The sequence below is a fragment of the Candoia aspera genome, chromosome 1 (genome assembly GCF_035149785.1).
Source record: "Candoia aspera isolate rCanAsp1 chromosome 1, rCanAsp1.hap2, whole genome shotgun sequence".
Lineage (NCBI taxonomy): Eukaryota > Metazoa > Chordata > Lepidosauria > Squamata > Boidae > Candoia > Candoia aspera.
Genome location: NC_086153.1, coordinates 229971820 through 229995552, shown reverse-complemented (window position 1 = coordinate 229995552; position 23733 = coordinate 229971820). Strand labels below are relative to the sequence as shown.

Genomic DNA, 23733 nt, shown 5'->3' with positions numbered 1-23733 from the left:
TTGTTAGTCCCTGATGGGTTTACACTGCCCCAGATGGACCCAGTGTGCAATTTGGGGGTCCTCCTGAACTCACGACTCCTGCTCGAGAAGCAGGTGGCAGTCGTGGCTAGGAGGACCTTTGTTTAACTTCATGTTGTGTGCCAGTTGTACCCCTTCCTGGATCTGGAAACCCTTCTTTGAATCACTCATGCCCTGGTCATCTCCCATATGGACTACTGCAATGCGCTCTAACTGGGGCTACCCTTGAAAAGTATCTGGAAGCTGCAGCTGGTGCACAATGCTGTGGTGCGAGCAGTTATGGGTGCCTCTAGGGCTATGCATATAACACCTCTGCTGCGTAAGCTGCATTGGGTGCCGGTGTGCTTCTGTGTCCAATCCAAGGTGTTGTTTATGATCTTTAAAGCCCTTCATGGCATAAACCCAGGTTACCTGAGGAACTGTCTCATCCCAATTACATCAACCCATCCCACCCAGTCCAGCAGGAAGGGCATGCTGTGGACTCCATTGCTTAAAGAATTCCGACTGCTGGGGTCAAGGAGGAGAGCCTTTTCTGCTGTTTCCCTCGCCCTGTGGAACATCTTGTCCCCTGAGGTGAGGTTGGCCTCCACTCTTCTGGCCTTCAGGAAGCACATCAAGACCTGGCTCTGCCAACTACCTTGGGGATCCAAGAGTGATAGGCAGCCCTGGGGGTGGTTGGTGGCTTAAGACGCTCTCTCCGCCTTTTAGTTTCCCTCTTTTATCTTCCATTTTTTGTACTTTTTCTATTTTTATAATGGTTTTATACTTTGTATTTGTAAGCCACCCAGAGTCACTTTAATAGCAAGATGGGTGGTATATAAATAAAATAAATAAATAAATAAATCTTTGATAGCTTGATGAGCCTGAACCTCCTGGATGATCTTTCCCTACAGACCAAATTTCAATTCCACCTATTCAGAAATTTGGTTGACAGGGAATTTGTTCCAGGAAAATCTCTTCTAAAGTAGCAAGCAACCTTGAACACATTGCAAAGTGCACAAGAAAAAAAAATCCTTTAGAGATAAAAAATTCCCTTAAGGCTGCTAGATCTGGACCGCCAAACTCAAGATGACCACTAGATGGCAGCAAACCAAATACAAAAAACTATCTGTCATCAGATTTTTGCATCCAGGTCTGATAACCCTGGGTGAATTGTGCAGCCAACTTGATCTATTACTATACTTTTAAAATCATTATATCTATTACATGGTTTATCTATTATATCTATTACAGGTTTACACTGTAAGAATCTTAGCAGAATTTCTTCAAAGCAGCCAAGTTCAACCCTCTGCTTACCAGAAAGGCTGTCTGAAGACTTCCATTTGGCCCCTGCTCCCTCCACTTCAGGAGGAGCAGTTAAGATGTATCTCTTTCGCCTGGCCTTTAAACATTAACATTTTGGGATTGCCAAATCTTCTTTCTATCTTATATTTACGCATGCTTTTAGTGTTGTTAGCCATCTTCATTATTCAACTGCTGTAAATACAGGAAATTAACTGAATTAAATAAGAGACCAAACTGTAGCTGAAGGCCTTCTCTCATACAACAAAAAGATCATGGAAAGTACATATTCATGTGACAAAATTTACTGTTCCAACATATTTGCTTCTCATTTAAAGACCCTTCTCCAATATAATCTCCTCCAGATATATTGTAGTGAACGTCCCATAATTCCCAATTAGCACACAGCAGCTGAAGTCAGTATGTAAATCGGGGGTATCTGTCAAGGGAGGGAAGTCAAGATGGAAAGTTAAGATGGCAGCCATGATAAGCCCCACCCCTTTGATGTGTAAGAAAGAGGCAGGTTTCCATCAAGCAGCCCCACCCCTGTGACTCTTTTGCCCTCCCTTCCAGTGTCCTGGGTGTGAATATTTTTATATATTGAAACAAATTCCTCTAGAACAATGCAGTTGCTATTCAGCACAGTAACCATATTCTCTTAGAAAAAATAAAGGACAAACTTGAAAAAGGGACAAATCTGAAAGCGGTTCATAAGAATTTTAAAAATTGTTTATGTTTATAACTTTGCTTTACAAAGGAAAATGCAAGAGCAAAACCAAGAAAATAAATAAATAAATAAATAAATAAATAAAATCTAAAGGACAGCTTTCTGAAATAAAGGACTCTCCTTTATAATAAAGGAATATGGTCACTGTCCTATTCAGTCATGTACCTTAGTGCCATGAAAGAATGGAAACTATCTCAATTTGCTTAATTTCTTTAGAGTTCAGCTTTTTGTGTGCAGTTTTTGAAGCATGAGGACATAACATTCTTACTGCTACAGTAGAGTATACACAGCATTTTGAAATATCTGACACTGCTGCATTTAAAAGCAACATCTGGAAAGCTCTCTGCAGAAGGAATAAAACTGTAGTCGGCCTTTCCTAGGGATGGTATGAGTCATATCCAAGGCTTTGCTGCCATCATGCGGTCATCGGTTTAATTCCAGAGCAGGAGTTTCTCAGTTCAGAATCTCAGTAACAAAGGTTATACGGCGCCTTAAAGATAAATAGATTTGGGGTTTACAGTATATTTCTCTGTCCTTCATACGCATGTGTGAGAGACCCCATGCATTCATTTTAAACTCAGAAATGGGTCATAGCTTATACGGAGTAGCAGATTTTATTTTTTTATTTTCTATCCCGCCTTTATTATTTTTATCAATAACTCAAGGCGGTGAACATACCTAATACTCCTTCCTCCTCCTATTTTCCCCACAACAACAGCCCTTTGAGGCGAGTTGGGCTGAGAGAGAGGGACTGGCCCAACGTCACCCAGCTGGCTTTCATGCCTAAGGCGGGACTAGAACTCTCTGTCTCCTGGTTTCTAGCCCAGCACCTTAACCACTAGACCAATCTGGCTCAGAATCAAAAGGAGGGTCACACAAAGGATTGCTCTTTGACAGGTCTTTCTGCAAGACTGTATTATCAGTTCATAAATTTTAATGTATAAAAATATAATAACATTTGAGAAGGAAAACATAGCTAATCAAGTATAGATAGAGGTAACTAGGGTAATAACACATGCCCTTGTCACCTCCTGACTGGAGTACTGTAACACACTCTACGTGGGGTTGCCTTTGAAGATCTACAATTGGTCAAAAATGCAGCAACCCACATGTTGGCACATGACCATTGCCCCGGTATTACATTTGTGTTTCTGGTACTACATTGCTTACCAACAAAGTATCCATGTGCAATTCTAGGGCTGACTTTAACCTATAAGGCCCCAGGTGGCTTGGGGTGTAAGCACCTGCAAGTCTGGCTTCTCCCTGTAGCAGAGTTTCTCAATCTTGGCAACTTTAAGGTGTGTGGATTTCAACTCCCAGAATTGAAATTATGGGGATTGAAGTCCACACAACTTAAAGTTGCTAAGGTTGGGAAATGCTGCCCTACAAAGTCAACCTGTGTGATGTATGCACCCTGACAAAATCTAGTACGGGTCCCTCGTTACCAGCACTTGAAGGGGACTGGGGCTTAATGATTTTCTGTTGTGGCCCCTATAGTTGGGGACAGACTCCCACTTAAGGCTAGGTTAACACCTATCCTAATGGCCTTCCAGAAGTAGGTAAAATTTTAGTTGTTCTGGAGAGCATTGGGGGACTAATCAGTGTAAGATTATCAGTCTTTGCACCATATATTTGGTCTTTTCTTATAACAAATTTATTAAGGATTATAATTACAACAATACAAACTAATACAAACTAAAACTTCCCCAGAAGTCCTCCACCATGTATTTGATCTATCTAATAGATTTGGTTTTAATTTTGATTTTGATTTTCGCCCTTGTAGATTATGGCAGTATTTAAACAAACAGACATGTTTAAAAAAAAGAAGGGAGGAAATAACTGTCCCCAGAATGGCAGCCAATTCCCAGAGAGAAAACCTCTGCACCCTTAAACACACCTCCAAGTGCTGACAGAAAAATCTGAATTGCCTAATTGCATAATCATTTGCTAATGTAGTATTCCATCCCAGACTGAACCCAACATTCTATGAGTACCCAAAGTTTCTTGAAGTTATGCCTTCAGGATCCTTAAACGTTTTAGTCTAGGGTGTATATTCAGACTTTTGAGACCATATTGCGAGCTTGCTCACAAAATGATGATTATGTTGGCCACGCCCAATCACAAAATAGCCCTTTAGTAGAAAACAAACTCTTGAACCTCCTCTTTGCCACTCCTTCTAGCCCCCAGCATGGATGTTCTCTTGTACCGCTGCTTACATTTCCCTTATGGGAGACAGGTGGGCACACTTCCAAACAAATCACAGGGAGCTCTTTTTATCTCCTAAGAATGCCAAGGGAGGGGTGTATATGGGGCCCAAAGTCATTCTTTAAGGGAAAGGGAAAGAGAGATTTATTTATTTATTTATTTATTTATTTATTTATTTATTTATTTATTAAATTTCTCTGCCACCCATCTTGTACATGACTCTGGGCAGCTTACAAAGAATAAAAATAAATATAAAGGCATATAAATACAAATATAAATATCGAATATAAAATATAAAATTCAAAATGGTAAATAAGATCTTATCCTGGCACCCTCACGGGGCCAACCACCCCACTGAGGAGCTATCGCTCCTTCCATCCCAGGCCAGGTGGCATAGCCATGTTTTTACTCCCTTTCGGAAGGCTGGGAGAGTGGGGGGCCTGTCTTACCCCAGGGGGTAGCTTGTTCCAGAGGTTGGGGGCCAAGGCAGAGAAGGCCCTCCTCCTGGACCCTGTCAATCGGCAATCCCTCATGGGCAGGGTCCGTAACATGCCCTCTCTGCCTGACCGGGTGGGACGGGTCAATGTAGCGGGGATGAGGCAGCTCCTCAGGTAAGACAGATGACTTAAATTCCACATTTCCATTTAATTTTGTTTACAATGAAAATATTTGTTTATTTACTTATCAAATTTTTATCACCCTCATCTCCCCCCACAAGAATATTTATTTTAAGAAAGGGCCAGGGATCATACTGAGGAGTCGTTTCATAATCTAGGCCTGATAAGCTTTGGGGATCGGGGTGGGGGAGAGCTTAGGGGTAGTTCTCTTTTTCTTAATTGATTATTTAAAAATTCTATTTGGTCTAAGAAATTGGGTCTTTTTTTAACAATGTTAAATAACAAAGGCGGGATAAAAATTAAATAAATAAATAATAAAAATAAAAATGTATTGCTGTAAAACTTAACAACATGGAGTCATATTGATCAGTCTTTTAATGCATCTCCACAGCGCCAGTTCAAAGGCTGAACATATTTCTTCAATCCAAAATTTTGTATCTGGCATTGTAGCTTCTTTCCACCTGCACATTTTTATTTTCTTTGCTGTACCCTAAAACTGATATATACCCAAAGTTCCTTCACAGATCAACAGATTCCAAATTACCGATACTTAATTTAACATTACCTTCACGTCTTTAATTCACTTCTCCATACCATATTAATAAAAATAGAAATATTAAACCAAAATGGGACAGTGAAAGAGCAAATCTAAACCATACATCTGAGTTCCTTCAGATTTATTATGGCTCCACCATAAAAAACCCATTAACCTTGGAGCTTTGGAACATGACACAAGGGAAGGAGGGAGGGAAGCAGAAACAAAATGCAAATAATTTCATCTGGGATTGGCCATGCTGGTGAATGATGAATCAACCCTGCAGTTTATGTATTGGGAGGGACCAGGGTAAGGCTGCTAATCATTATGACACTGGGTATGATCCAGAATCTTCCATCTGATAAGCTATGTTGTGCTATGAGTCATGACACTGCAAGTTCCACCTCTGACTTTGTTGTTTTAGTGACTGTAGGTTCTACGGCTGGTTACGATTCAGAAACATTGTCTTGCCTTTTATACATGGCAAGCCTGCTAGAGATTATGCATACAATATATACTGTAGTTTTCTTTACCCACTATCTTGACCTACTTTGCTGTAGGTTCCTGTTCTGCTTTATAGTAAGACAAGGAAGAGGATAAATGACTACTTGGTTGGCACTCCCAACCAGCAAAAGCCACTGTAATTTCTCCTACTACCACATCACTTTCAAAGGAAAATGAAATATCTTCAGGTTACAAACTGGCAATTCTAGTTCAGTCACTATTGCCTACCTCCAAAGGAACTGCATCTGCCAAGTAAATTATGTCTTTATGTCTTTATGTCTTTGTTTGTTTGTTTGTCGTATTTATATAGCTGTCCATCTCACAATCAAGTGACTCTGGGTGGCATACAACAAAGTTAAAAACAAAATATACAAAATAATATGAAGAACTTTAAAATTATAAAAAGCACAAAACTAAAAACAGAATAAAAAAGATTAGGCAAAGAGAAGGTGTTAATTACCTAGGAGCCATCTCAATATTTCACCAGTCCCCTGGGGTCCCCAGGTCTGCTGATACAACCAGGTCTTGAGGGACCTCCAGAAAGCTAAAAGGGATGAGGCCAGCCTCACTTCAGTGGGAAGAATGTTCCATAGAGCAGGGCCACAGCAGAAAAGTCCTGTCTCCTAGGACCTGCCAAATGAAACTCCCTAGTCGATGGGACCCGCAGCATGCCATCTCTGCTGGATCTGTGGGACAGGCAGATGTAATTGGGGAGAGGCAGTCCCTCAAATAACCCTGACCATACAGTAATAAATAGTTTTCTTAAAAAATAGTTGTTGATTGTACCCCAGGCCTATATTGATTCTAATTCTTGGAATTCAAAAAACCAATTTGCCTGATTTTTCTTTTTTTAATTTGTCTATTCCCCTTCAGTGGCCATCACCATATCTTCTGGCAACAGATTCCATAGTCGTGGTGGATTTCGACGGTGCTGCTCGTTCTCAGGAAGGAGGGAGCACATTCCAAAAAGGTGGAGGAGATAAGCGGAGGCACAGTCCAGGAGGCAGTGGTGGGAAAATAAAGAGGTTCAGGATAGCCCTGCCCTAGAGTCTCCCAGGTTATTTCCCCTTAGGTTAGTTACGGTCGCTTGAGTCTGGCAAGATTCTGTCTGTACAGTGTGAGCAAATAAAGAACTGGAGTTTGAACGGACTGACTCTTTGTTGTTCTTGGGCTGGGCCTGACAATAGTCTTGCTATGAGCTGTTTGAAGAATGACTTTTCTTTTGCCTGTCTTCTACTAAGTAGCTTCATTGGATGACAAACTCAGGTTTGAGAATGAGAGCTAAATCTTTCCTTCTATTTGGCCCGTACCATGCATTATTTTAAACATTATCATGCTGTGGGTATGCCATGTCAAGAGTTGTATGCTCCATCTCATTCTTTGATTGTCAGTTTTTACACATCTGACTATAAAAAGCACATATTAAATGCTACCTGACACACAACTACGTCTGGCGTGCAAGTAGGACTGGTGGAAAGTTGGACTAGTGAGATTTCTCTCCGCTATAGTAAAGGTACAGGACAAAAGGTACTTTTGAAAAAACATCGGTTCTATCCTATGGACTACTTTAGAAATAATAATAATAATAATAATAATAATAATAATAATAATAATAATAATAATTAGACAAACTGCAGCATTTCACCAGACGCTGCTTTCTACCCAATATTATTTGCTACCAATATTTAGTTGCTATAACTTACTTAATTTTTGTTACAGATGCATTTCAATTGTTGAGTGTCTCATAACAGAAAAGGTGACTGTAATTAAATTATTATTGTTTTAAAAAGTATAAATTACAAATTTAAAGTTTAATATTTTCCTATAATTTCTTTTACTTTTCCTTCTGTCTCTTCCATTCACTCATGCCTTCTTCAAGGGTGGTTTTGAGGTCAGCATATCTTGTGGTTGTGATAACAGCAACCTACCTGCCTTAGGGGCAAGGTTAATGGCCCATTAAGATTAACATGGCAGATCATTTTTGCTGAACTCAAAAGAAGTGTGCAAGATAAAGAGCAGAAATGGGCGAGATTCTCTTGGCTCAGTGTTTCTCAGCCTTGGCGACTTGAAGATATGTGGACTTAATGGCTGGCTGGGGAATTCTGGGAGTTGAAGACCACACATCTTCAAGTTGCCAAGGCTGAGAAACACCGTCTTGGATGAACTTTCTCTGGTCCACAGGTCCTCATCATACAAAGCAATGAGTTCCAGGAATGGGTAAATCACCTTTGACCTGCTACTGCTCTGCATCTGGAATAGCTGCTCAGCAAAGTCACCAAGCCTTTATCCACCCTGTCAGGGAATCTTGAAGCAATTGGTTGCTCTCAGAAAGGAATGTTGGATCAAAAGATTGAAGTGGTCTCAGAATGATGTGCAAGTGTAAATGTGGATATAAGGTTAATATCATGGCTATGCACAGGTACCTGTCTATAATATTTTGCACATGCACTGTTTTCCTTTGGCACCTCTTTTCCATGGGTGCCACTTCCACTGAAATGGGGTCTGTGTACATACACTACATTATTTCTTATCTATGCTTAATTTCTTATTCCACTGTGTACTGTGGTGGCATTTATGGGTAATCACAAATATATGTCACACATATAAATTAGAAATGCTTCTTTTTGTGTAAATAAATACAAATGACCAGATGAAAAGCACTATTTCGTAAATTAAACATGCCCCTCAGATACAGTTTAGTTGTACATATGCTATTTGCATTCACGTGTGTTAGCATGTATTCACATGCTAAAAGGTGAACGTTAGCATGTGTTATTTCCATTCACATTACCTTTTTTAAATAACTTAAAATATGGGGAAAACTCAAGGCAGCGTTAGGAGTTCTTACTTTATAATGTATTTTTATCGCCTGTTCCCCATGTTTTATCACACAATAGGTGGTTGCTCCTGTAACAGCATTCCTGTTTACTTTCTCCTCCCTGTGCCAGCCAATCTCTTCACATTCCAACCACACCTATCCTTCAACCTATCCCTAGGCCACTATAACCTATAATTGCTATGCTGAAGACTTTGATTTTAAGCAGTAGCAAGGACAGGAGACAAGCAGGACTGCGAGGGTGGAAAACTCCCCAGAAAGAAGAGGCATTCATGGCCCTTTTTCTTGGATCATTCAGAAAGACTTTGTTGTAGTGTCTTGAGAGTTGGTAGAGATGCAAAGAAGTAAAGAGGCTCCAGGTCAGTCAGGGGCTGAACAGGAGACTAGAGGAATCACTGAGATCAAGCTAGTTATAATAGGAGATGGAGGTTGTGGGAAAACATCCATGCTCATGGCCTTTGCAAAAGGAGAATTCCCTAAGGTAAGTGTCTTCTATCCACAGTATCAACCTCACACTTCCAACGGGTACTTTGCCAAGATCTTTCCTATTCAAGATGAACTATTCAAATATAGTTTCTTCAAAACAGATCCTTTAAGCCTCTGATACTATTTTTCTTAAAGTGAAGTTAACCCATGTTAAATTCTAGTAACAGACATAATAGAAACTTTCTTTTTCTTTTGTCATGGAAGAAAAGCTGATGCGTTGTGGTACCAAATCTTTCTGGTGTTTTTCTGTGGATGTAGACTCTGAGATACTACCAAATGCACTTTACTTAACTATTTAATTGCCAGTGATGTGGCAATAAAGTACAGTAGAATAAGACTTGAACCAGAAATGTTTGACTGAAATCATCTTGAAATAAAATTGGTTTGGCATGTGCAAACAGATTTGGTTACTGTATTGTAGAAACAACAGAGAAAGAAAAGCAATCAAGTTGGATTTCTTGTATTTATGAATGGACTTAGAACCTTTGGGCAAATAGATTAACCTGTAATATTTAAAGTTAGACTTTGCATTTGTTATTTGTTGTCAAAGAACTAAGAATCTTGTGGCACTTTAAAATTAACTCCCTTATAGCATAAGGTTTTATGGAGAAAAATCTATTTCATTAGGCACATGGACATATACAATATATGTGCATGCGATGAGGAAATAGTAAGCACTCAGTTAGTCCCTGTCTTGTTCCAGATGTCATCTGACTCCTGAGACAGAGCTGCTTCCAAGTGTCAGGAGCAGGTTGAAGTGGCCTCTCCCTGGCACCTGGTTTTACCCACCCCATACCTTTCCCCAAAGAGACAGGCACAGGGGAGGAAAATGTATGGCAAGACTATACTTAAAAGCATGTCCAGCTTCACAACTGATGGCCCTATTTATTCTTACCATCCATCCATCCACCTACCTTTCACCTGGTAAAGAGTGATCAAAGCCAATGCTTTGTAGGTTCTGGCAATTAGGAACCAATTCCCCCGTGTTTCACACATCCCTTAATCGTCTCAAAGGGGAAAACCATAGGACAAGTGAAACCTTTCAGAAACACCTTACAGTTGTGGCTTCCTAGTTAGTTAGCAGAGGGGAGAGAGGCATCAATGGCAGGGGGCACAGTGCCTCACTTTTTCAACGAAGTGGGATAACCTTGAAGTCATATTTGGTCCAAGGGCCTGAATTCTATACCCTTGGCATTAATATATGTAAATTGTCACACGATTACTGTTAGCAACACTCTTTTTACACCCCATCCACCCACCCCTGTAAAAACCTATTCTATTGATGCAGGCTATAGAATTAACACTGATAGGTTGTAATTTAACAGTTTCATGCTGGAGTCTCCCTTGAAAAGCATTTGTTTAAAAATGGTCACCAAAAGAATCAGCATCTCCAATAGAAAGTGAATATATGTACCTCAGGGTTGAACTTTGGAGACTTTGGTGCTTTCTAAGCTTGGTTGTTTGCTTGCAGATGTTTCATCAGTGCACTGACAATTTATTTTTATTTTATTTTATTTTATAAATTTATTCACTGCCCATCTCTCACCTACGGGGGGACTCTGGGCAGCTTACAGTAAAACAGAATTAAGATATAAAACCATTACATTACAAAATACAATAAAAATACAAATATAATAAAATCTACATGGCGAAAAGATCTTAATCAGTCCTTGAGTGTAATAGGCCCCTCAGAATCACTTTACGGTGCTAGCCATCCCCAGGTGTAATTATTCCCATTCCCATTCCAAGCCTGCAGACAAAACCAGGTCTTTAATCTTTTGCGAAAGTCCAGGAGTGAGGGGGCTTGACTCACCTCTGGGGGAAGGATGTTCCAAAGGGCGGGAGCTACAGCAGAGAAGGCACGCTTCCGAGACCCCGCTAGATGGAATTATTTTATAGATGGGGTCCATAACATGCCCTCCCTGCATGACCAGATGGGGCGGGTTGATGTAATAGGGATGAGACGGTCCCTCAGATATCCTGGTCCCATGCCATGTAGGGCTTTAAAAGTGATGATCAACACCTTGAACTGGACCCAGAAGCAAACTGGGACCCAGTGCAGCTCACGCAACAAAGGTGTTATGTGTGCAAATCTTGGGACACCCCAGATGGTCCGCGCAGCCGCATTCTGGACCAGCTGTAGCTTCTGGATATTCTTCAAGGGTAGCCCCATGTAGAGCGCATTACAGTAGTCTATATGGGAGATGACCAGGGCATGAGTGACCATTTGGAGGGCCTCTCAGTCCAGGAAAGGGCGTAACTGGCGCACAACATGAAGTTGCGCAAAGGCCCTCCTGGCCACGACTGCCACCTGCTCTTTGAGCAGGAGTTGTGAGTCCTAGAGGACCCCCAAGTTATGCACCGGGTCTGTCTGGGGCAGTGCAACCCCATCTAGCACTAAAGATGACAAGTTCCTGGCACGTGAGGTGCCATTAATGCACAGCCACTCTGTCTTACTAGGGTTCAGTCGAAGCCTGTTTTTCCCCATCCAGGCCCCCACAGCCCCCAGGCACTAGGAAAGGGTGATCACGGGATCACTTACTTCACCCAGGATGGAGATGTATAACTGAGTATCATCAGCATACTGATGATACCTCATCCCATGGTGACGGACGATCTCACCCAGTGGTTTCATGCAGATGTTAAATAGGAGAGGAGAGAGAACCGAACCCTACGGCACCCCACAAAGAAGGGGCCGTGGGGCCAATCTCTCCTCCCCTATCACCACCGACTGGGACCAGCCCTGGAGGAAGGAGGTGAACCAGTGCAAGACTACGCCACCTACCCCCAACTCCCTGAGCCGACCCAAAAGGATACCATGGTCGATGGTATCGAAAGCCGCTGAGAGGTCAAGAAGAGCCAGGATGGATGCACTCCCTCCATCCTGCTCCCCCAGAGATCATCCATAAGTGCGACCAATGCCGTTTCCGTCCCATAAGCGGGCCTGAAACCTGACTGAAAGGGGTCTAGATAATCCGTTTCATCCAGAATCCTCTGGAGCTGCAACGCCACCACCTTCTTGACCACCTTCCCCAAAAAGGAGAGGTGGGAGATTGGGCGAAAATTGTCCAGTACGCTGGGATCCAGCAATGGTTTCTTGAGGGGGCATACCAGCGCCTCTTTGAAGGCTGCCGGAAATACCCCCTCTCTCAAGGATGTATTTACCATCACCTGGACCCAACCACATGTCCCCTCCTGAGCTGCCTTCACCAGCCAGGAGGGGCATGGACCTAACTGACAAGTGGTGGCGTTTACAGTCCAGAGGATCCTGTCCACTTCCTCCGGCTCAACAGGATCAAACTGTTCCCAGATAACAAAGTAAGAACGTTCCCCAGGCATCTCCACAGATACTGCCTCATGCTCAGAGTCCGACTTGGAGCGAATCTGAGTGATTTTATCCTGCAGATGCCTAGAAAACTCCTCAGCTTGGCCCTGAAGATGGATCTCTACGTCCCCTTTCCCAAGAGGGATCAGGTAAACTTAAACAGGGCCGCTGGGCAGCATTCTGCGGATGCAATAAGAGCGGAGAAATACTGATAATGTTACGTGGTTGGGCAATGAAATGTCTGCAAGCAACCAACCATGCTTAGAGAACACCAAGGACTCCCCAAGTCAGCATCTGCATGTGTAAGATGAAATGTTCTTATCTTGGTTGCCTTTACCTGTATGTTGTATCGACAATAGATTCACTTTTGTTGCAAAAAAACATGTATTGATGGTAGCAGAGGAAAAAAAGGAAGAAAAGCAAAGAAATTACTTCCCTGTAGCTTTGTGGAATGAACTCACACTTATTTCCAAATATGTGCCCATATATCTCTGAGCATTTTGCTTCACCAGATGTAATCTAGAGTCAGATGAAAAATGGCTCCAGATTTTAAATATTAATTCAGCAGAAGTTGATAATATGCTTCCTCCCTCAGAATTGAGCCCTTCTAGTGGCAGGGAAGCCATGGGATATGGACCACTTACAAGTGCTCCTGAAGGCATCCCCCCATTGTGAGGTATTCATCAGGATGGGCCAACTGAGAATGGGCCTTTTCATTGGTGCCCCTACCCAAATCTCCTCGCTATGTATTTATGACTTTTATTTTCTCCAGCCTTTTTAATGCTAATTCTTTAGTCACACTCCAGTGGAGCTTTTTAATTGATCTGGTTTCTTCCGTTTTTATTGGCTACTGGCTGTTTTAATTATTTAACGTATTGTTTCAGTAGATGTGTTGTGTATTTGTTAGCTGTTTGGGGGATTTGTTTTCTGATGCTGTTAATTAATGCTAGAATTTGGGGGGGAGGGGTTAAATACCATTTTTCAAAATGTTTTGAAGACGTTGTAGGAAAACATTTGTTTGGAAACGCAGCCTACACCTTCTTAAACAAATAAATAATGTGAAAGGAAGTAGATGCAGTGGAAGAAAAATGTTCAGCCCTGCAGGGATGGTAGCAGACCAATCAATCCTACAACAATACTTGGTTAAGCAAAAATGTAACTTTCTTCTTCATCTTCTTCTAGGTTTATATACCAACAGTTTTTGAGAAATACTTTGCCCCCTTTCACATCCGTGACAAGCAAGTCAACATCAGTCTTTGGGACACAGCAGGTAGGGCCTGTGTCAAAAAGGCAGCGTTATTCTTTAGGCAGACGCATTAACAAAATGGAATTCTGTCAGGTGAGATTGCATTAGTAGAAGAATGAACAAGCTTCTGCACATATATATAGACAAAATCTTCCAGAAGGAAGTTAAATGCAACTGAGGTTTGCCAACAAATTTTGGCTACTGAATGAACACCAGCTACTCAGACAGAATTATTTGCTTGCAGAAGAAGCAACCTAAAACAGAGAGATGTGGGAGTGACAAGATGAATTGAGATTTGTTTAAAGAATCACCTTTCACTATGTTGCTTATTTTGATACAGAACAATATTCAAATGTAGTTGCTCTCTTTGGGGAGTATGTAAAACACATCACACAATACACTTCATCCACATATGGACAGAAATTTGCAGCCCATGGGCAAAAAGCTTTCTACTCTGGTTGGGAATGTAGTATCACCCGGTCCCTTTTTGCATCACAACCTTTTACCAAGAGGAAAAAGAGTAAGTCTTGTGGTGATGCACCATTTGATGAACACTTTGCCTTCCCAAAGCTGATATCCCTCACGTGTACTGGGCTTCACTTCCTACATGCTGACTAGCGATTATGAGAGTGAGTCTAACACATCCGTTGAAATGGGCTACCCTGAAGTCCTTCTGCATGGATAAAACAAACATTTTGGCTCTTACAGCTAAGGTAGGCCAGTCAGGATATCCTATAACCTTCCCTTCTAAGCTCGCTGCATAACAGAGAGGCAGTCTGGTCTAGTGGTTAAGGTTCTGGGCTAGAAACCAGGAGACCATGAGTTCTAATCCCACCTTAGGCATGAAAGCCAGCTGGGTGACCTTGGGCCACTCACTCTCTCTCAGCACAACTTGGTGCAATGTAGACTAGCCTCCTCCTGGTGCAGCCCGGGCAACATGACTTGGCTAAATAGTCTACACATCTGGCTGCTGAACCTCACAAGGATTTCCCAGCAAGAAAAAAGCAGCATGAACACTGAACTGCTATGCCATATGATTAAAAAAAAAACCGCATAACAAGCAATAACTTTTTATACATTTTACAGCTTATTGAGGGAGCCCAGTCCTGGTTGCCACCACTTCCCCTGCTGTCCAAGCTATTGGCAGTACTGAGATCTCATTATAGAAAATGTATTTCAGAGGCAGGCAAGTGTGCTCCTGTAACAAAAAGCCCCTTTCAATGTTTCCTTTCATTAAAATATACAAGAATGGACAACGCTGGAGAAAAGGCAGATGTTAAAACCTCCCTTACAGAGAATATTATTAGACAGTCTCTCAGAGTTCAAAGTGGCCATTCCTAGAGCCTTGAAATTTCCATATAGTATCAGTCCAATGATATTGGATGTTATTTTCTAGAGATGAAAGAAATACTTATAACAGAGCTCTATATTTCTTTCATCTCTAGAAAAAAGATCTACCACTTCCATACCTTGAATCCTGCAGGTTGTGTTGCAGAGAAAACAAAAGATTGTACAGTACAGGTCAACAGTTGTAGTTTGGAGTTGTAGTTTCTCCTAGATTAGGGGAGAAGAAATAAGAGAAAGAGTGGCTTTTCTCCCACTTTCTGAGTTTCTAAAAAAGAAATCTAAGTGAGTAAAGGCCTGGTAAAGGTAGAATGTCTCCCACTGGTTTTATCATAGCCAGTCAACTGAAGAATCCACACATGTGCATGTGTTCATTGGGGTTATAATGATTTGAAGATAACAGGATGATTCTTTCCTCTCTTTCCCCCAATGCCCCTATACACACATAAAGCATCTTAGGAATGCTAAGGCCGAGCGTACACATTCTTTACAGGTCCTTGAAAATCACACTGCGACCAACAAGTATATAAAATCGCAATCCTTCACTCACTTAAAAAGAATCACACTCCACTGAACGGACTGAGAAAACAATGCGTTTTAGATTGTACTATAAACCACTTGGGGATTATACAGGTGGGAGATACGTCATCTTATATATTAATATGGCTATTTGTGGCTATTATGGGCAGTGAGATGTGCTAAGGGACTGGGAGGAAGCCCTCAAATAAACACTTCTGCATATATTGCAAACAATGCTTGTGTATAAAATATTGGTCAATGCAGATATATGTTACTTTATTCCATACAGGGCAGGAAGATTATGACAGGCTCCGTCCTCTCTCCTATAATGGGGCTCATGCAATTATCATGTGTTATGATGTCACCAATCCCACCAGCTTCAACAACATTCTCACAAAGGTAACAAGACCACCAGTACCTCAACATAATCTGTGAGCGCAATGACAATCGCTTGCTCTGGCATTTGTTGAAAAGATGTGATATCTTACAGTAAATGAAATAGTCAAATTGGTATACCAAAATAATTTGCAGTTCTTCCATGCAGGACCCATGCAGTTTTTTGGTTCACTTCCTTTTCTTCTATTTCACTCCACCTTGCCATGCATAATTACTTTTTTCTAGCCCATCATCTGTGTCAGCCCTGGCTCATTCAAGCATTCACACAATGACAATCAGGAGACCTGGGTCCTTTAACTGTTTTAATGAAGCGAAATGATCAGGACAAGAGTAAAGCTGCGAATGGAGAATTCCCGCTAAAACATACATTTAAAACTACATTCCCTTGCTTTCTTTTCCTTCTTCCCACAAAAGTATGTCACCCGCCTTCCCATCCAGGTGGTGTTGTTGGTGTATCTCTACTGACTGGCCTTGATGTGTACCACCATAAATCTCTAGCCATAATAATGCAATTCACACTCCATCCCAACACCCCCTCCCATCTGGCGACAGAGAGTCTGACCCAGTGATAAGGAAGCAATGGAAGATGCTCCGATAAGGGGTTCTGTGAACCTTTTGGTCGGAGGAATCTGACAATCTGCTTGTATCACATGCCCAAAGTATGAGAGTTTCTGTTTGTTGAACAGTGGAACAGACAGCCTTTATTTGGTCCAGAATTCAGACTAATTAGTTATTCTTGCAACCACCTCCAAATCCAGAATTTGAAAGTGTCCCTTTTCTTTCTCTTGTTCTTTCTATGTGTCCAGCTTTCACAGATGTACATTCCCACTGAAAGATCATCGATGAAAACAAATTCCTTGAGTCAGAACTGTTTCATTCTAGGTGTGCATCTTTTATAGAAGGTTGCTGGTTGCTAGTTTTCAGAGATGTAGTAAAAAAAGAAAGCAGATCCTATATGCCTGAAATCTGTCTACTCTTGATGTTTCTTTCACCCTATCTCTCATTTTAGTGGTATCCTGAAGCAAACCATTTCTGCAAAGGAATTCCAATTTTGCTTGTTGGGTGCAAAACAGACCTAAGGAAGGACAAAGTTCTACTAAGGAAGTTACATCAAGATCAACTGGAACCCATCACATACCAGAAGGTAGTACAATCAGACCGCCAGTGTTCTGTATAGCCATGCTGTGCTATCCAACCACAACTAAAGACTAGCTAAAATGAATTGTATTTACCTCCATAAAATATAACATACGAGGTGACTTTTTTACATACATTAATTCCTACCAATGCTCACAAAAAGTGCTAATAATAGTAGCGCCGAACGCTTATTCAGAAATAATACAGAAAATATGCTTTGGAATGTATGAAAGTGCAAAATAGCACATGTCTGCAACTCCTTAAAGCTGCCTCTTTTTGTCCCATGACTGCATGGCTGTCATCTGTAGCTATCACATGATCCCAGGAAAAGATACAGCTACTTTAAAGAATTGTAGACATATGCTACAGTTATGCCCCTGCGTGCTCTGAAGCACCTTTTTGGAACCAAATCCAAAGCACTACCCTGCCCTAATACTCAGTCAGATCCCATCAAGTTGGGCTTGATAGCTGGGAACTACATAGACAAATGGTTACCATCTCATCCTCATCTTGAAATACCACCTGTGCTTTGTTGTAGCATAGTATTGTAAGTATGTTGCTCTTTACCCATTCTACCCATTTCTTAAATCAGGAGCGAGCAGCATAGGGTCCTCCAGAAGTTGTTGAATTCCAATTGTTATCACCTCTGACCAGAATGGCCAGTGGTACAAGATGATGGGAGTTGTAGTCCAAGCCTAGAAGGCCACACATTGCCTACCCTGCCCTAACTTTAAGAAGGTATAATGTCAATTTTGTTCTTTTTTCCCCTTCTTTTTTTCCTTTTAGGGAGAGGCCTTGGCTCAGAATCTTCACGCAGTTGCATATCTTGAGTGCTCAGCCCTCTATCATGAAAATATTATGGACATATTCACAGAGGCTTCAAGAGCAGCTTTGAGTAATATGAAGAAAAAACAGCACAGGCAAAGACTCAAAAGGACCTGTCTCCTTAGCTGAACATCCTCTGAATGATTTAGGGAATTTCCAAAGATTCATCTCTACCCAGTGAGATGAAATCTCTTAGAAACATTGTGGGGAAAAAATTAATAAAGATAATGGGAGATTTCCCTAACTGAGGTGGACCTATATGCAGATGGATAGAACAAGATTGCATGGAATGAATATCAAGCCTCCTGGATCTAATGGTTCGATATTCCACTTACAGCTGTTCACTTTCAGAGGTGAAGATCAGAAGATCATTCTGATATTTTAATCAAAATGGAATACTGTCATTGACGATGTAGAAAACTCTTCAGATATTCAAACACTGATTATGCCAGGCCTACACCATGTAAAATTCACAATACTTAATGCTACCTATCAGACCTCTATAGCACTCCATTATTTTGCTGACTAGGATTGCAAAAATTGTATTTATTAAGTACCTGGTAATCTGCTGAGGATGACTAACGGTTGTCTTGAACTTGTTGAATCAGACTGTTAGGGTTGCTCAACCCTAATGCTAGATTATTTAAATTCCATCTCCTTTTGGTTTCAGAAAATAAACTTTTTTTTTCTATGTCAGACAATAACAAATGTGTATTCCAGTTGTTTGCCCACAATGCCTTCTTATGTACTCTACCCACCCTTGTTATTGGTCATCAGCACTATCCTTTCTCAAAAATCGTTTCCTAAGAAGCTGCAATAATAGATATGAATTGCTCAAAGTAGTTCTAATATATTTCTGGGACATTATTTTGTTTCAAAATTTAGGGTGGCTCCTAAAAGCATTATTGTAGCTCTTCCAAATTTTCCTTCTAATAGTACACAAAAGGAAAAACCCAGAACCACTATATTTTGGATCAGATGAATAGAAAAGTTAGAAGAAACCCTCAGAATAAACTAGCAAAGGAAGAGGAATGATGGTGTTCTTTGAGCAAAGATCATAACTGGTATTATCCTGCAGCCAGAAATGATGTTGAAGATGATGAAATTGGATTTCCATTCCCATGTACTGAATATATGGAGTTAACGTGTTCCAATGGAATTTACAGAAGTGGTATATTGATCATGCTGTGCAATATACATTGTTATTACTTCATATTCACAACAGTTGCAACACAGACTGGCTTTTTAATCTTATTTGGCCATTAAATGTTGTATCTATGACTGCTCAGTCTTTTAAGGATAGAGCAATTTGCTAGAACTAGATAATTATACCCACGTATGTAAACTGCATGGCCTCCCAAAATGCTATTCTGAATGTATACCTATCATAAATTCTCTCCATTCTAGAAAGTATGTTGTTGTTGTTATATTTCTGAATTTATCAGAGCACCCAAAGCAATGTACAATTTAATTACAAAAAAATTAACTATTAACTAAGATTATTTAACCCAAAACAGAATATTAAAGGCCTGATGGGCAGGGTTGTTGTTTTTACTGCCTGTCTAAAACTCAGTTGAAGTATATAGTTATAAATATTAGAATTATTCATGTTGAAAGTCCACATGCATAATTCTAAAATGTATGTTGATACAATTAGAAAAGATAAAATATAAGAATATAGCCAGGAGAGGAAGAAGAGATAGATCAATTGACTAAATTTTAGATACAATAGACAGGAACTTATAGCTACTTTTGTGTGGGAGCCTACTGAAGTTCTAACAAAGGGAATTCTGCAAACTTGGATACCGTGTCAGAAAACGTCCTGTCTCACATCCCAGTCAGCTGAACTTCTGATGGCAATAGGGTCCAGTGCAATGCCTCAGCACAAAGCAAGAAAGGTTCATCTGGATGAAGAAAGTGATCCTTCAAAAATCTTGGATCGAAACAATTAGGGATTCATAGAGAATAATCAGCTCTTCGAGTTAAGCTCAGACCCCAGTGGGAACAAAGTGCAGATTCAACAAAACCATCATAATCAAAACTCCAGGCATTATTGGGTTCACATTTTCTAGGGCAACTCACATAGAATCCATCGCAGGAATCAAATTTACCTATGACTAAGAAAGGTATGACAGGAACTAGATTTGCTTTTCCTAAGCACAAACACAGCATGCACCCACAAATTACATCTGATAATCCAGGAAGAAAGCCAGGAGGAGGAACCCACCCAGCCTGCAAACCTGGTCCTTCAATCGGAGTACTTTTCCATCCCAGCTGCACACCTAATCCAGGGGCAACTGGGTATATATCATGTTGGAAGCCTGTTTTATTACTGTGACTTTTAAAATACATTATTCTTTTCAGCAAAGAAATGCTGCTTCTTTTTAAGGAAGGCAGAAACATTAAAAGGCCTTCCAGAAAGCCCTGAAACCCATGATTTAAAAGGATCTAGCCGCACCATTGTCCAGCATCCTCAAATTAATTAGTCTTAAATAAGTCTTTAAGATAAAATAGAATCACAGGGAAAGTCAGTTTCGGATGGGCAAGTTATTTATTCACAGACCTGCATTAACAGAGAGAAAGAAAATATTGTGTTGTGTACATAATCCAATGTATCTACAGGCCATTAGATGGGGGAAGGCTGCCATAGGACAATGCCACCCATCAGCACCATGTGTCAAGATTTATTTCCTTATGCAGAACAAGAAACGACGTAAGTAGTATTTTTCAGAAACACAGTGGAGGGCTCGTTCTGAGCGCTGATTGAATCCTAAAGCTTTCTTTTTCCAATACAGTGTATTGGAAAACATGTAAAACAACAACTGGATATACCGTATTAAGGATTCCAGCCAAGCAAGCCTATTTCCAGAATAGCCCGTTTCCTATCTTCTCCTCAGCCTCTCTCAGGACTTACACAAGTTTTCCTTCAAATAAAATCTACAAATCTTGGAGTTTTCAAAAACCAGTTAATTAATCATTCTCCTTCTCTCTCATCAGGAATTTGGCTACAAATGGATTAGCACTTGGAGAATGAGTTTGCCAGTGGCAAATAGCAGATTGAATGACGGATTGATTGATTTGGTGCCATCAAGTCACTGCCAACTCTTAGCAACCATAGACATAGACCTTCTCCAGGATGATCTGTCCCCAGTCTGACCCTTCAGATCTCCCAATATTGCACATATCACCACTGTAATCAAGTGCATCCATCCACCTTGCTGCTAGTTGTCTTCTTCTTTCTTTCCACCTTTCCTAGCATTATGGACTTCTGAAAGGTACTTGCTCTTCACTTATTGTGTCCAGCATACTGTATGATAATTTGAGTCTGGTCATTTGTGCCTTGAGTGAGAAATCTAGACTGATTTGTTGCATGTGTTTGTTTTCTTGGCTATCCATCGCATTCTCAGGAGTCTTCTCCAACAGCAAAGTTCATAACCATCAATACTCTATCCTCTTGCTTCTTCAAAGTCCAACATTCGCTTCCATAGAATGTCACAGGGAAAACCCCTACCTGTACAATTCTACAGTTCTAATTATTGTATGTATAGACATTGCATGGCATCTGGTATCTGGTATCTGGTATCTGTTCAAAGGCCTTTACTGCTATCCTGCCAAGTGGAAGTCATGTAATACCCCATACGTGGGGACATGACATAACGTAGTATCTGTACTTTCTGCTCTGATAGCTTAAAGGATGGTGGAATGTATATACCATTCTGGTATCTTCCATCAATTACTGTAGCCTTCCAGTTTAGTAATGACCACGGTGCAAATCTAACTTCATCTAATAGTACTAGAAATTCTTGTGAATAGGGAGTATCTTTCAAGGTATCTTGGATGTTGACATCCCTACTGTATAGCATTTCAATATACTTCCATCTTTGTTTGATCTTCTTTGAATCAGTTACTATCTGTTCATTGATGTCCTTTAGCATACCAATGGTTGAAACCCCCTTCTGAGTTTGGAGATCTTTTGAGAAACCATTTCAATTTGCTGATGCCCAAGATGTCAATTTGTAATTGTCAGCCCCAGAAGGTAGACCAGACTAAGAAACCAATGCCATGTAGGTCAGGACTGCTTTTATTGAAACAGCTATAGTAACAGAATCTTGCAAGTCTGAATGTGCTTCCCCCTCCCTCCCTTTATCTCTGTATGAACTAGGGAAAGGCTTGTTTGAGACATTTTCTCAAGTTACTTTCTTGACCTGGGCTCAGGTCCCTTTTATCTGACCATTGCCTTGGTAGCAGCTCTTCTTCCTGTCCTTCAAGGCCATTCCCTCTGCCCTCTACATCAGTCAATTCATTTCATCTTTCACTGATGAGCGAAATGTTTATGCTTCTTACATTCTATGTTCCCACTGTAATTCTGTTTTTGCAGTTTCAGATTCTTTTCCTGCATGGCAACATCAGTAACTAGATGTGCCAAAGACTTTAATCCAGCTGCATCATACACACCATTCAAACTCTAAAAGATCCTGTTCTTCCTCAGCATGTTGAATGCCATCCTACATGAGGAGCCCATCCACCACTATATTGCTAATTGCTTTATCTTGCCTATCTATGTGGTTTTCTTGGTTGATAATGATGATGATTTAAATTTATTATGACTTCCCAACAGACTCTGGGTGGCTTACAACATCCAGATATAGAATTAAAACAATAAAAAATATAAATGATAGCCCAGACTGAAAACAAACTGTAATAATAAAACATGACAGGGGCCCACAAACACATTAACCCCAAGCCTGGGAACACAGTCAGGTCTTAAGGGCCTTCTGGAACCCCAGGAGAGTGGGCACCATGTGTACCTCTGGAACAATGCTGTTCTAGAAGTCAGGGGGCAGCAACAGAGAAGGCCTGCTTTCTCAGTCCCACAAGATGGCATTGTTTAATTGAGTGGACCTGGAGCATACCCCCAGACCAAATGTACCAATTGGGCAGAAACAAGTGGAAAGAGGCATGGTTTACCATTACATTCTCCCGTGCAGTATGAAATGATACCTTTGCCACTGCCATTAAAGTGATCATCCAGTTCCAGCATCTTCTGATTTCACTGCTCTCTAGTAAAGCCTACTTGCTTTAGCAGGGCAGCTGGAAGGACTTTCATGCCTTGAATGACCCTGCTGGGACTATGTATTCTTGGCATACACTCCTGGCATTCTTCATTCATCCAGTCCTAGAAACATCCCCATCCCCCACCATGATGAGGCAGTATAGCAGGACCTGGGGTGGGGAAGCGGGAGAATAGCAGTTTAGTGTATCTGAATATGTGTAGAATGCTCAATTTTTCACAGGCAGTCCTGACTTGTAGGATAATAAGTGAAAGCTTCCAAGTCAGAGAGTGTTAACAGTGACCTTTAAGTTCTATACGTTTTTTTTCTTTTCTATCCTTAAAAAGAAATTAAAGCACAATATATATGATGTCAGTGACCTTTACAATATTTTTCTTCAGGCACAAGCTATTACAGTTTGAGGTCAAAGAACAGGGAAACATAAAAAATGAATATGATTCTTCTATAGCCTAGTATCCTCTAACCTGATGTCTTCCTTGTATCTTAATGTAAGTAGACATTCAAAACATCTAGAGGACCCCAGGTTTAAGAAGCTGGCCTGGCAGTTGTTGAATATACCAGTACTAGAGAATAAAATATCATGTCATATGACATGGATTTGGCTGCGTCCACACCAGTGGCTTGGGATTCCAAAGGCAACCAAGAAAATCAAACTCTGAA

At 40.8% G+C, this 23733-nt stretch overlaps 1 protein-coding gene across 1 annotated transcript; it reads left to right on the top strand.

The window, feature by feature from the left end:
* The first annotated feature begins 9009 nt into the window (after positions 1–9009).
* On the top strand, positions 9010–18130 carry RHOD (ras homolog family member D). The gene is made up of 5 exons (XM_063289049.1): positions 9010–9204; positions 13717–13804; positions 15933–16042; positions 17049–17183; positions 17963–18130. The coding sequence occupies exons 1-5, from the start codon at positions 9058–9060 to the stop codon at positions 18128–18130; spliced, it is 648 nt and encodes a 215-aa protein (XP_063145119.1). The 5' UTR covers positions 9010–9057.
* Positions 18131–23733: the final 5603 nt, after the last annotated feature.

What these genes read in the sequence shown, in the direction of transcription:
- RHOD (XM_063289049.1), top strand. Translation starts at nt 9,058, where the DNA reads ATGCAAAGAAGTAAAGAGGCTCCAGGTCAGTCAGGGGCTGAACAGGAG. An exon ending in TCAACAACATTCTCACAAAG is followed by an intron (nt 16,043 to 17,048) that starts GTAACAAGACCA and finishes CTCTCATTTTAG; the next exon opens with TGGTATCCTGAAGCAAACCA. An exon ending in AACCCATCACATACCAGAAG is followed by an intron (nt 17,184 to 17,962) that starts GTAGTACAATCA and finishes TTTTCCTTTTAG; the next exon opens with GGAGAGGCCTTGGCTCAGAA.